This window comes from Carcharhinus amblyrhynchos, unplaced genomic scaffold (assembly GCF_965287045.1).
Source record: "Carcharhinus amblyrhynchos unplaced genomic scaffold, sCarAmb.v2.hapA chromosome_185, whole genome shotgun sequence".
Classification (NCBI taxonomy): domain Eukaryota; kingdom Metazoa; phylum Chordata; class Chondrichthyes; order Carcharhiniformes; family Carcharhinidae; genus Carcharhinus; species Carcharhinus amblyrhynchos.
This window is the reverse complement of record NW_027649925.1, coordinates 48,330-61,550: the sequence shown is the minus strand read 5'-3', so window position 1 is coordinate 61,550 and position 13,221 is coordinate 48,330. Positions and strand designations below refer to the sequence as shown.

Below are 13,221 nucleotides of genomic sequence, written 5' to 3'. Positions count from 1 at the left end.
CAAGAGTTAGTGAGAGGGAAGAACTGAGGGAGATCAATATTAGTAGAGAAATGGTTCTGGGAAAATTGATGGGGTTGAAGGCAGATAAATCTCCAGGGCCGGATAATCTACATCCCAGAGTACTTAAGGAAGTGGCTCTAGAAATAGTGGATGCATTGGTGGTCATCTTCCAGGATCCTATAGACTCTGGAACAGTCCCTGCAGATTGGAAGGTAGTGAATGTCACTCCAATATTCAAAAAGGGAGTTAGAAAGAAAACAGGGAATTATAGACCAGTAAGCTTAACATCGGCAGTGGGGAAAATTCTCAAATCCATTATCGAGGACTTTATAGCAGAGCATTTAGAAAGCAGTGGCAGGATCAGACAGAGTCAGCGTGGATTTATGAAGAGGAAATGATGCTTGACAAATCTGTTGAATTCCTTGAAGGTGTAAGTAGTCGAGTTGACAAGGGGGAATGTGGTATATTTGAACTTTCAGAAAGCATTTGACAAAGTCCTGCGCAAGAGATTATCGTGCAAGATTAAAGCAAGTGGGATTGGAGGAAGTGTATTGAGGTGGATAGAAAACTGGTTGGCAGAGAGGAAACAGAGTAGGAATTAATGGGTGCTTTTCAAATTGGCAGGCTGTAACTAATGGGGTGTCACAGGGATCGGTGCTGGGGCCCCAGCTATTCACAATATATATTCATGATTTGGATGAGGGAACAAAATGTTACATCTCAAAGTTTGCAGGTGATATCAAGTTGGGTGGAAGGGTGAACTGTGATGAGGACGCAGAGATCCTTCAGAATGTCTTGGACAGGTTGGGTGAGTGGACTAATCAATGGCAGATACAGCATAATTTGGAAAAATATGAGATTATTCACTTCGGAAGCAAAAAGCAAGAAGGTAGATTACTACCTGAATGGGTGTAAATTGGGAGAGGGGAGTGTGCAGAAGGACCTGGGTGTCCTTATGCACCAGTCGCTGAAGGTAAGCATGCAGGTGCAGCAGGCGGTAAAGAAGGCAAATGGCATGTTGACATTCATTGCGAGAGGTTTCGAGTACAGGAGCAGAGATGTGTTGTTACAATTATACAGGGCCTCGGTGAGACCACACCTAGAGTATTGTGTGCAGTTTTGGTCTCCTTTTCTGAGGAAAAATGTTCTTGCTCTCGAGGGAGTGCAGCGAAGGTTTACCAGGCTGATCCCAGGGATGGCGGGACTGATGTATGAGGGGACATTGACTAGGTTAGGATTGTTTTCACTGGAGTTCAGACGAATGAGGGGGAATCTCATAGAGACTTATAAAATTCTAACAGAACTAGACAGGGTAGGTGCAGGGAGGATGTTCCTGATGGTGGAGGGAGTCCAGAACCAGGGGTCATAGAGTCATAGAGGTTTACAGCACGGAAACAGGTCCTTCGGCCCAATTTGTCCATGCCGCCCTTTTCCTTAAAACCCTTAAGCTAGTCCCAATTGCCCGCATTTGGCCCATATCCCTCTATACCCATCTTATCCATTTAACTGTCAAAATGCTTTTTAAAAGACAAAATTGTACCCATCTTTACTACTACCTCTGGAAGCTCGTTCCAGACACTCACCACCCACTGTGTGAAAAAATATTACTTCTCTAAACCTTTTTGTATCTCTCCCCTCTCACCTTAAACCTATGCCCTCTAGTTTTAGACTCCCCTACCTTTGGGAAAAGATATTGACTATCTAGCTGATCTGTGCCCCTCGTTCTTTTATAGACCTCTATAAGATCACCCCTCAGCCTCCTACGCTCCAGAGGAAAAAGTCCCAGTCTATCCAACTTCTCCTTATAACTCAACCCATCAAGTCCCGGTAGCATCCTAGTAAATCTTTTCTGCACTCCTTCTAGTTTATTAATATCCTTTCTATAATAGGGTGACCAGAACTGCACACAGTATTCCAAGTGTGGCCTCAGCAATATCTCGTAAAGCTTCAATGTCTTGTCACAGTCTCAGGATTCAGGGTAGATCATTTAGGATGGAGGTGGAGAGACATTTCTTCACCCAGAGAGTGGTGAGCCTGTGGAATTCATTATCACAGGAAGCAGTTGATGCTAAAACATTGAATGTATTGAAGAGGCAGCTGGATATAGCACTTGGGGTGAATGGGGTCAAAGGTTATGGGGAGAAAGCAGGATTAGGCTATTGAGTTGGATGATCAGCCACGATTGTAATGAACGGCAGAGCAGGCTGGAAGGGCTGGATGGCCTCATTTGCTCTATGCTCTATATTTCTCTGTTTCTATGTGTCAGAGTAGTAGTGATGTCATGAGGAGTGGTAAATTGTCTCTAATCAGAAACAACTCCATCAGAATGAAACCCAAAGCTCGAGGAGTTTAGAGGTCAGAACCTGGGAAAGTGGAAATGAAATGGGAACTCTGAGCTACTTCTGCCTCATTCTGAGAGTAAACGGCACAACCATTTCCTGCTGTTTCTGGGTTAAAACAACCAATCGCAACACTTCATCTTTAACACTCCCTCACAACCAGCTTGCCGTCTCGTTCCTGGTGTGGCAAACCCCGACCCAAACCTCCTCGTCCCCTCACCATCTCCCCCTCCTCCTAACCCCCTCAGCCACTCACCCCCGCCCTCCCTCTCACCCTCATCCCCTCACCTCACCCTCACTCTCGCACCCTCTCCCTCACCTCACCCTCACCCTCACGGTTCAGCTTTCAACCCAAATGGGCCTCAGCCCAAAACTGAGTCAGCCCTGCCCGGCCAGTAAATTATTTGGTCTCCTTATCTGAGGAAGGGGGCTAAAGGGATCAAAGGACATTGGGGGAAGGGGTGGAATCAGGATATTGAATTTGATGATCAGCCATGATCAAGATGGAAGGACGGAATGGTCTCCTCCTGTTTCTGGTTTCTATGTTTTTAATACTCCAGTTGTGGCCTCAGCAGTGCTTTACACTGGGCCAGTGGGCTGACGAATGGCAGATGGAGTTTAAGAACATAGAACGTAGCAAAACTACAGCACAAACAGGCCCTTCGGCCCACAAGTTGCGCTGATCATATCCTTACCTCCTCGGCCTATCTATAACTCTCAATCCTATTAAATCCCATATACTCATCCAGAAGTCTCTTAAAAGACCCCAGCGAGTTCGCCTCCACCACCACCGACGGCAGCCGATTCCACTCACTCACTACCCTCTGAGTGAAAAACTTATCCCTGACACCTCTTCTGTACCTACGCCCCAGCACCTTAACCTTGTGTCCTCTCGTAGCGACCATTTCAGCCCTGGGAAATAGCCTCTGAGAATCCACCCTATCTTTTCCTCTCAACATCTTATAAACATAAGAACATAAGAACATAAGAAATAGGAGCAGGAGTAGGCCATCTGGCCCTTCGAGCCTGCCCCGCCATTCAATAAGATCATGGCTGATCTGTCGTGGCTCAGTTCCACTTTCCGGCCCTCTCCCCATAACCCTTAATCCCCTCTCTTATCAAAAACCCATCAACCCGCTTCTTGAAAATATTTAGCGAGGCAGCCTCCACCACTTCAACGGGTAGAGAATTCCAGAGATTCACCACCCTTTGAGTGAAGAAGTTCCTCCTCAACTCCGTTCTAAAACGCCCCCCCTTTATCTTGAGGCTGTGCCCCCTAGTCCTACTGTCTTTTTTCAGTGGGAAGAGTCTCTCCACCTCTATCCTATCCATCCCATTCATCATCTTATACGTCTCAATGAGATCTCCCCTCATTCTTCTAAACTCCAATGAGTACAAGCCTAGTTTATTCAGCCTCTCCTCATAGTTCAACCCCTTCAACTCCGGTATCAGCCAAGTAAACCTCCTCTGCACTCCCTCCAAGGCCAAAATATCTTTGCGCAGGTGCGGCGCCCAAAAGTGCACACAGTACTCCAGCTGCGGCCTCACCAATGCCCTATACAGCTGCAGCAAGACCTCCCTACTTTTATATTCAATCCCCCTCGCTATGAAGGCCAGCATCCCATTCGCCTTCCTGACCACCTGCTGCACCTGCAAGCTGGGTTTTTGCGACTCATGCACAAGGACCCCGAGGTCCCTCTGCACCGTCGCCTGCTGCAGTTTTTCGCCCCGTAAGTAATAGTCCTTCCTACCATTCTTCCTACCAAAGTGGACCACCTCACACTTGCCAACATTAAATTCCATTTGCCATTTCCTGGCCCATTCGCCCAGCCTATCTCATAGCGACCATTTCAGCCATGGGAAATAGTCTCTGAGAAACCACCCGATAAATACCTCTCAACATTTTATAAACCTCTATCAGGTCACCACTCATCCTTCATCTCTCCAGGGAGAAAAGGCCGAGTTCCCTCAACCTATCTTCATAAGGCATGCCTCCCAATCCAGGCAACATCCTTGTAAATCTCCTCTGCACCCTCTCAGTAGCTTCCACATCCTTCTTGTACTGAGGCGACCAGAACTGCGCACAGTACTCCAAGTGGGGTCTGACTAGGGTTTTATAAAGCTGCAGCATTATCTCCCAATTCCTAACTCAATCCCTCGATTAATGAAGGCCAGTACATCATATGTCTTCTTGACCAGATCCTCCACCTGCGAGGCCGATTTAAAAGTCCTATAGACCCGGACCCCAAGGTCCTTCTGCTCTTCAACACTGCTAAGAGTCCTATCCTTGATATTGTACTCCTTCATCCCATTGGACCTGCCAGAATGGACCACTACACATTTATCCGCGTTGAAGTCCATCTGCCACTTCTCCGCCCAGTCTTGCATCCTATCTATGTCACGCTGCAACTTCTGACATCCCTCCATACTATCCACAACACCATCAACCTCCGTATCGTCGGCGAACTTACTAACCCATCCCTCCACTTCCTCATCCAGGTCATTTATGAAAATTACAAACAACAAGGGTCCTAGAACAGATCCCTGGGGCATTCCACTGGTAAGCTTACTGGTCTATAATTCCGTGTTTTCTCTCTAACTCCCTTTTTGAATATTGGAGTGACATTCACTACCCTCCAATCTGCAGGGACTGTTCCAGAGTCTATAGGATCCTGGAAGATGACCACCAATGCATCCACTATTTCGAGAGCCACTTCCTTAAGTACTCTGCGATATAGATTATCAGGCCCCGGAGACTTATCCACCTTCAACCGCATCAATTTTCCCAGCACCATTTCTCTACTAATATTGATCCATTTCGTTTAGACAAATGCAAGGTGATGTATTTCGGTAGATTGAACCAGGACAGGACTTACTCAGTTAATGGTAGGGCGTTGAGGAGAGTTACAGAACAAAGAGATTTAGGGGTACATGTTCATAGTTCCTTGAAAATGGAGTCACAGGTAGAGTGGTGAAGAAGGCATTTGGCATGCTTGGTTTCATTGGTCACAACATTGAATTAGGAGTTGGGATATTTTGTTGAAGCTGTACAAGACAGTGATAAGGCCACACTTGGAATAGTGTGTACAGTTTTGGTCACATTATTATAGAAAGAATATAACTAAACTAGCAAAAGGGTGCTGAAGAGATTTACTAGGATGCTACTTGATGGTTTGAGTTATAAGGAGAGGCTGGATAGACTGGGACTTTTTTCTCTGGAGCGTAGAAGGCTGAGGGGTGATCTTATAGATCTCTATAAAATGATGAGGGGCACAGATCAGCTAGATAGTCAATATCTTTTCCCAAAGGGAGGGGAGTTGAAAACTAGAGGGCATAGGTTTAAGGTGAGAGAGGAGAGATACAAAAGAGCCTAGAAGGGGCAATTTTTTCACACAGAGGGTGGTGAGTGTCTGGAACAAGCTCCCAGAGGTAGTAGTAGAGGCGGGTACAATTGTGTCTTTTAAGAAGTGTTTAGACAGTTACATGGGTGCAAAGGGTATAGAAGATATGGGCCAAACATGGGCAATTGGGACGAGCTTACGGGTTTTAAAAAAAGAGTGACATGGACAAGTTGGGCCGAAGGGCCTGTCTCAGTGCTGTAAACCCCTATGACTCTATGACCTCTATTACACAGTTCCATCATTGTGTCCTACTTTTGATTTCTATGGGTGGGATTTTACGGCCTTACTTATCCCAAAAGTGTAAAATCCCACTCGAAGCCAGCAGCCTTTACACGTTCCACCCCTCACCTGCTCCAATTCCCATGGTGGGTGGGATGGTAAAATTCCGGCCTGTACCTCTGCCAAGAAGGAGGGCATTGAATATGTCTTCTTTACAACATTATTCACCTGTACTGAGAACGGGGCTGAAGAAACTTGGAAAGATATAGTTGTAGATTGCAAGGGAGTTCTCCTCTGATGATTTTTCCTTTGCCTCGGGAGGTCCATCAGATTCCAATGAGACCTAGACCACAATGTCCAAGTTCAAAGTCCCGGGTTCAGGGCTTCAGATGATAAACTGAAAGGGCCTGGTCCTGTGCTGTAATTTTCTTTGGTTCCTTGCTTACATTAACACTGCAATGAAGTTACTGTGAAATTCCCCTGATGTTATCATTCCAGTGTAAGCCAACTTCCCAAAGGCTCCCATTTGGATCAAGGCTAGCTCTGTGGGAAAGTCCATTGTTCCAGTTACTTACATCTCTAAGTTGAACTTGAGGTAAATTTTAATTTAGTTCATGAGTCTAGAAACTCTTCAATGTGCAGAAAATAGAAATGGAAAACATGTGAGAAACACCTGAACTCCTACCTCATCCCATCTGACAGCACCTGGCCCACAGCCCTGAGTGTTATGAAGTGCCAAGTTCTCATCCAGATACTTTCTAAAGGATGTGAGGCGTCCCGCCTCCATCATCCTCCCAGGCAGTGCATTCCAGACTCTCACCACCCTCTGGATAAAGAAGGTTTTCCTCGCATCCCTCCTAAACCACCTCCCCCTCACCTTGAACCTGTGTCTCCTCATAGCTGACCCTTCAACTAAGTGGAACAGTTGATCCTTATATCCATCCAGTCCATGCCTCTCATAATCTTGAACACCTTGATCAGTCACCCCTCAGTCTTCTCTGCTCCAGAGAAAACAACTCAAATCTATCCAATCCTCTCTTCATAACTTAAATGTCCCATCCCAGGCAGCATCCTGGTGAATCTCCTCTGGATCCTCTCGAGTGCAAATTAGACAAAAGTCATCTTCAGGCAGAGTGCAAGGAAAGCAGCAGGATGCAAGATGAGAATATACTAGTTGGTGATATCATTTCAAGGTTCATGGTGGAAATGAAAGTTGGGAATTTTAACTTACTCTCTGTTGTATCAGAAAGAGAAGATAAGAATCCCTAAATCACATTCCATTATATAATTTGTGAGGATTGGACTAATTATTCTAACCACAGTGTTCTAGTGCAAAGCCAACTTTGAATGAAAAATAAATAACATTCTATTACTCTCCATTGGTGACATTTGGAGCCAACAGTCTCTCTCTGAACCATAGAACCATAGAAAATTACAGCTCAGAAAGAGGCCTTTTGGCCCTTCTTGTCTGTGCCGAACCATTTTTTGCCGAGTCCCACTGACCTGCGCTTGGACCATATCCCTCCACACCCCTCTCATCCATGAACCCGTCCAAGTTTTTCTTAAATGTTAAAAGTTAAAAGCATTTACCACTTTATCCAGCAGCTCATTCCACACTCCCACCGCTCTCATAAACTAGGATTGTTTTCACTGGGAAGATGGAGGCTGAGAGGAGACCTGATAAAGGTCTGATGAGAGGTGCAGGCAGGTGGATAGTCAGAGGCTTTTTCCAAGGGTGCAAGTGTGAATTACAAGGGGGCACAGGTTAAAAATGAGAGGGGACAGTTTGAGGGAGATGTGTGGAGGAAGTTTTTCATGCAGAGAGTGGTGGGTGCCTGGAACATGATGTCAGAGGAGGTGGTGGAAGCAGGCACATTAGCAACATTTCAGAGGCATTTGGATGGGTACATGAATAGGGAAGGAATAGAGGGATACGCATCGAGTAAGGACAGAAAGTTTTTTAAAATTTTGTTAGGGCATCACGATCGGCACAGGCTTGGAGGGCCAAAGGGCCTGTTCCTGTGCTGTACTTTGTTTTGTTCTTTGTTCTTTAAAAAGTACCTGGGTGAGACACATTCAAGGCTATTGGCCAAGTGCTGGCAAATGGGATTTGAGTTCAGGTGTTTCTTGCATGTCTGTGCAGATTTAATGGGCTGAAAGGCCTCTTCTGCACAATATGATTTTATGATCCTATGAGTATTTCACTCAGAAATGAGCTGAATGTAGATCAAAGCCGCCTCCTGGGGGTTTTAGAATGAGTATTCCACTGTGGTTTAGAAAGGATACAGGGGCAGCAAGAAGCTGATTCTGGTATTGGAAAGATAGACAGAGATATAGGAGAGTTTGTGAAAAGGAACTGCATCTCAGAATGAGAACTGATTCACTCAAGGTTCTTGACATTGTGAAACATAAAAAAAAGATGACTAAGACATTTGTTTCTTTGGAATGGAAGGAAAAGATTGCTTTGTTTGGTCAATATCAGTACCAAGTGAATAAGTGTTAAGTCTATATACTAACGCTACAAATGTCTAAGCTATTGTGGTTAGAAGAAAATATCCTGCAGCTTCTGTGAAATCAGTGGTGTTGGTGTCAGATGTTGGGTTGTGGTTTTAATTGGAAAAACTTGATCACTTCTGAGTAAGAATGAAATGAAAATGCTGTAATTGTTGTGATGGTCACAGGACGGTCTGCCCATGGATCTTGGAGGATACCAGCTCCCCTATGAGGTGACTGGAGGATGATCCAATAGGGAAGGTGCAGCCGGAGGTGGAGGGTTTAAAACTCAGGTCAGAGGGCCCAATGAGCACACTGTAAACAAAGGGTTATGGAAACCTCGGAAGATTATTACTCTGATGACAAGGACTCACGCGGGTTTCCTTCTTCCCTCCAAACCATCTTTACTTTTACTTTCTAACTTTTGAGGGACATCTTGACAAGTATCTGAATAGGATGGGAATAGAGAGGTGTGATACATGGAAGGCTAAGGGGTTTTAGTTAAGTCGGGAAGCATGGTTGATACAGGCTTGGAGGGTCGAAGGGCTTGTTCCTGTGCTGTAATTTTCTTTGTTCGTTACTGTTGAGATAAGTAACCCTCCAGTAAGAAAAAGCCTCTTTCTGGGAAACCTGAAGCCTACGATGCAAGCCCAATATGCAGAGTGCTTGCACCACTTTAATTGAGCCAACAATATTGAAGGGTCAAGAAGCAGAAAGTGATTCTGTTGCTGGCATGCGGGTTCCCAATTTTCAATGTAATTAGTAAGCCTGATCTACCTGATGTCTCAGTATTACCTGAACAGGCGCCAGAATGTGGCGACTGGGGGATTTTCACAGTAACTTCATTGCAGTGCTAATGTAAACCTACTTGTGACACTAATAAATAAACTTAAATAAAAAACTGGCCGTGGGAAATTATTCAAGCCACATCTCCCAGTATGGAAAGGAAATGCACATCTAGTAATTCCACATCCAGCATGGACAAATAATGCAAGTGAAAGTGTACAGATTGTGGAGAGGCTATGGTTAAGATATTTACCAGCCGAGAGATCAGACATGTCTTGTAGAATAACTGGATATTGTACCCATTCGACCTGCTAGTGTTTATCCAGACTCCTCAGCCTAGGATTAACTACTTAAACCCCTTCTTTCTCCCCGACCCCAACCCCCCCCCATTACTCTGACCCCATCCCGTTCTCCCTAGCCCCTCCTGTCTTCCCAACTCCTTCCCATCTCCCCCATCCCCTCCCATCCCCCTGCCCCCCCTCCTGTCTCACTGACCCCTTCCGCATCTCCCCCACCCTCTCCAATCCCCCAATCCCTCTGACTATCCAGTCCCCCAAACCCCCTAAGTCCAACTCTGCTGAAAGTAGAGATATGAGCATTGATATGAATATTATTGGCTAATTCCTTCCTTCAGTCTGAGCTGATCTGTTTTAAAATATCAGCATTTCATGAAAGAAAAGGTGAAAATTAATTTGAAAAAAGTCACTGGGAATGAAAGAGGAAAGAACAAGAAAGAGAGAAAAAAGTAAAAGAAGGAAACAGGAAAGAGACAGAACCAGCATCATTTCAATGTGAGACAGAGGATAGAGAGAGAGAGAGAGAAAGAGAGGAGAGAGAGAGAGATGAGAGAAAAAGAGAGAGGAGAGAGAGAGAAGAGAGAGAAAAAGAGAGGTGAGAGAGAGAAAGAGAGGAGAGAAAGAGAGGAAGAGGAGAGAGAGAGAGGGAAGGAGAGGAAAGAGAGGAGAGAAAGAGAAGAGAGAGAAAGTGAGAGACAGAGAGAAAGAGAGAAAAAAAGAGAGGGAGAGAAAGAGAGAAAGGAGAAAGAAAAAAGATGAGTGAGAGAAAGGGAGGAAGAGGATAGAGAAAAAGAGATAGAGAGAGCGAGAGAGGGGTCAGAAAATGGAGAGGGAAGATCTGATGAATACAATACAGTCCACAATGTGATGAATATTTTCTAATGGTGAGGATTTCAGTCTGTTTCCTGAATATGGACAGAATGAAATCTGTCTAACCTCAATCCCAGCCACAAACAAACTGCCTCTGCCCATTTACCTGCTCAGAAAGGGGAAAGCGATTAGAAGCTGCACTTGAACCCCAGTCTAAAACAGCTTCTGTTTTCCCATCAACCATCTAGTCATTCACAGCACAGGGAGAGGCCATTCAACCCATCCAATCAACCCTTTCTCTCTCTAGTTATTCCCACCAGTCCTGCTCAAACACGGTAATCTAAACCTCTCCTCATCCTTTTAAAAGCTCTGCATGTACTTCACTGGTGGTCAGCACGTACCCGATCATTACTACTTGCTGTTTAAATCTAGCTTTCCTCCCAGCCTCCCCTCTCTCTAGGCATAGGGATGTTTTGCTGCAATTGTTAGGGTGTTAGTGAGGCCACACCTGGAGTATTGTGTACCGTTTTGGTGTCCTTATCTGAAGAAGGATATTCTTGCTTCAGAGGGAGCGCAGCAAAGGTTTACCAGGCTGTTTCCTGGTATGGCAGGTCTGTACATGTGCATAGGTCCCTGAAAGTTGGCACCCAGATTGATAAGGTTGTTAAGAAGGCGTACGGTGTGTTAGCTTTTATTGGTAGAGGGATTGAATTTCGGAGCCGTGAGGTCATGTTGCAACTGTACAAAACTCTGGTGCGGCCGCACTTGGAGTATTGTGTACAGTTCTGGTCGCTGCATTATAAGAAAGATGTGGAAGCATTGGAAAGGGTGCAGAGGAGGTTTACCAGGATGTTGCCTGGTATGGTGGGAAGGTCTTACGAGGAAAGGCTGAGGGACTTGAGGTTGTTTTCGTTAGAAGAAGATTGAGAGGTGACCTAATTGAGGCATACAAGATGATCAGAGGGTTAGATAGGGTGGACAGTGGAGCCTTTTTCCTCAGATGGTGATGGCTAACACAAGGGGACATAGCTTTAAATTAAGGGGTGGTAATTATAGGACAGATGTCAGAGTTAGGTTCTTTACTCAGAGGGTAGTAAGGGTGTGGAATGCCCTGCCCGCAGCAGTTGTGGACTCACCAACTTTAAGGGCGTTCAAATGGTCAGTGGATAGGCATACGGATAACATTGGAATAGTTTAGGTTAGAGGGTCATTAGATTGGTTCCACTGGTCGGTGCAACACCGAGGGCTGAAGGGCCTGTGCTGCGCTGTAATGTTCTATGTTCTATATTCACTGTACTTTAAAAGGGCGAGAGGGGATCTCATAGAAACTTATAAAATTCTAACAGAGTTAGGATAGATTCAGAAAGAATGTTCCTGATGATCGGGGGTGTCCAGAACTAGGGTCATAGTTTGAGTTTCCTCAAACTATGGACCTCCTCAAGGTCTAAAAGGTAAACCTTTTAGAACTGAGGTGAGGAAAAACTTCTTCACCCAGAGGGTAGTGAATGTATAGAATTCACTCCCACAGAAAGTAATTGAAGCCAAAACATTGTTTGATTTCAAGAAGAAATTAGATTTAGCTCTTGGGGCTAAAGGCATCGAGGGATATTGGGGGATGGGGAAACAGGATATTGAGTTTGATGATCAGCCATGATCATAATGAATGCGGGAGCAGGCTCGAAGGGCCAAATGGTCTCCTCCTGCTTCTAGTTTCTTATGTTTGTTTTCCCAAAATCCCTCCATCTCTGATCCTGAACTTTAATTCTCTGCCCCCCATCCCGCCCCTAGATTCCTTGTGCCATCAGTAATTGGACAATTTTTAATTCTTTAGTTCATGTCAACTTTACAGTTCAATTTAATCTGCTCACAGTTTTTCCATCTCAACCTTTTAACTACAAAGCTCTAGATCAGAATCGCTCCCAGTAAATCCCCCCTCATCCTGTGGCAACCACAACTGGACACAGGGCTTCAGAAGTTTGTGAGCCAGTCCTGTAAATGGTTAGAAATCTAGAATAGGTGGAGCAGGAATTACCTGTTAACGTCTGTAAACTCTGCAGCATGATAACAGACAACCACAGAGCCATGGCGTCCCGTCAGCTTCTCGATGCAGCACGGAGTGATCTGCTGAGGGAAGTCTGTCTTGTGTAAATTACACAGGAAGTTGATGGCAAGGCGTTTGTTTATGTGGGAGGGTCAATGTGTGAGATTACTCAGTGAACTAACCTTTATCCCTCTGTCAATGACTTCTCCACTGCCTCCCTCACCTCCCCTCACTCCTCACCCTTTCTCATTCTCTCTCTCTCATTCTATTTCTCTCTCTCATTTTCTCTCTCGCTCACTCATTCTCTTACTCATTCTCTCTCTCATTCCCTCTATTTCTCTCTCACTCTCTCAAAGAACAAAGAAAATGACAGTACAGGAACAGGCCCTTCGGCCCTCCAAGCCTGCATTGACCATGCTGCCCGACTGAACGAAAACCTCCTACCTTTCCGGGACCATATTCCTTTATTCCCATCCTATTCATGTATTTGTCAAGACACCCTTAAAAGTCACTGTCATATCTGCTTCCACTATCTCCCCTGGCAGAGAGTTCCACTACTCTCTGTGTAAAAAACTTGCCTTGTACATCTGATTCTCATTCTCTCTTACTCTTGTCCACTTTGGTAAGAATAATGGTAGGAAGGACTATTACTTACATGGCGAAAAACTGCAGCATGCGACGGTGTAGAGGGACCTCGGGGTCCTTGTGCATGAGTCGCAAAAACCCAGCCTACAGGTGCAGCAGGCGGTCAGGAAGGCGAATGGGATGCTGGCCTTCATAGCGAGGGGGATAGAATATAAAAGTAGGGAGGTCTTGCTGCAGCTGTACAGGGCACT

General features: G+C 45.3%; 1 protein-coding gene across 1 annotated transcript in view; it reads right to left on the bottom strand.

The window, feature by feature from the left end:
• The window catches only part of LOC145338808 (HEPACAM family member 2-like), a 41,522-nt gene extending 29,074 nt beyond the window's left edge, over positions 1 to 12,448 (bottom strand). The window contains exon 1 of the mRNA XM_080183210.1: positions 12,377 to 12,448. Within this exon, the coding sequence (XP_080039336.1) occupies positions 12,377 to 12,428 (52 nt within the window). The 5' untranslated portion in view covers positions 12,429 to 12,448. The remainder of the gene's footprint in view (positions 1 to 12,376) is intronic.
• Between the last annotated feature and the right edge of the window lie 773 nt (positions 12,449 to 13,221).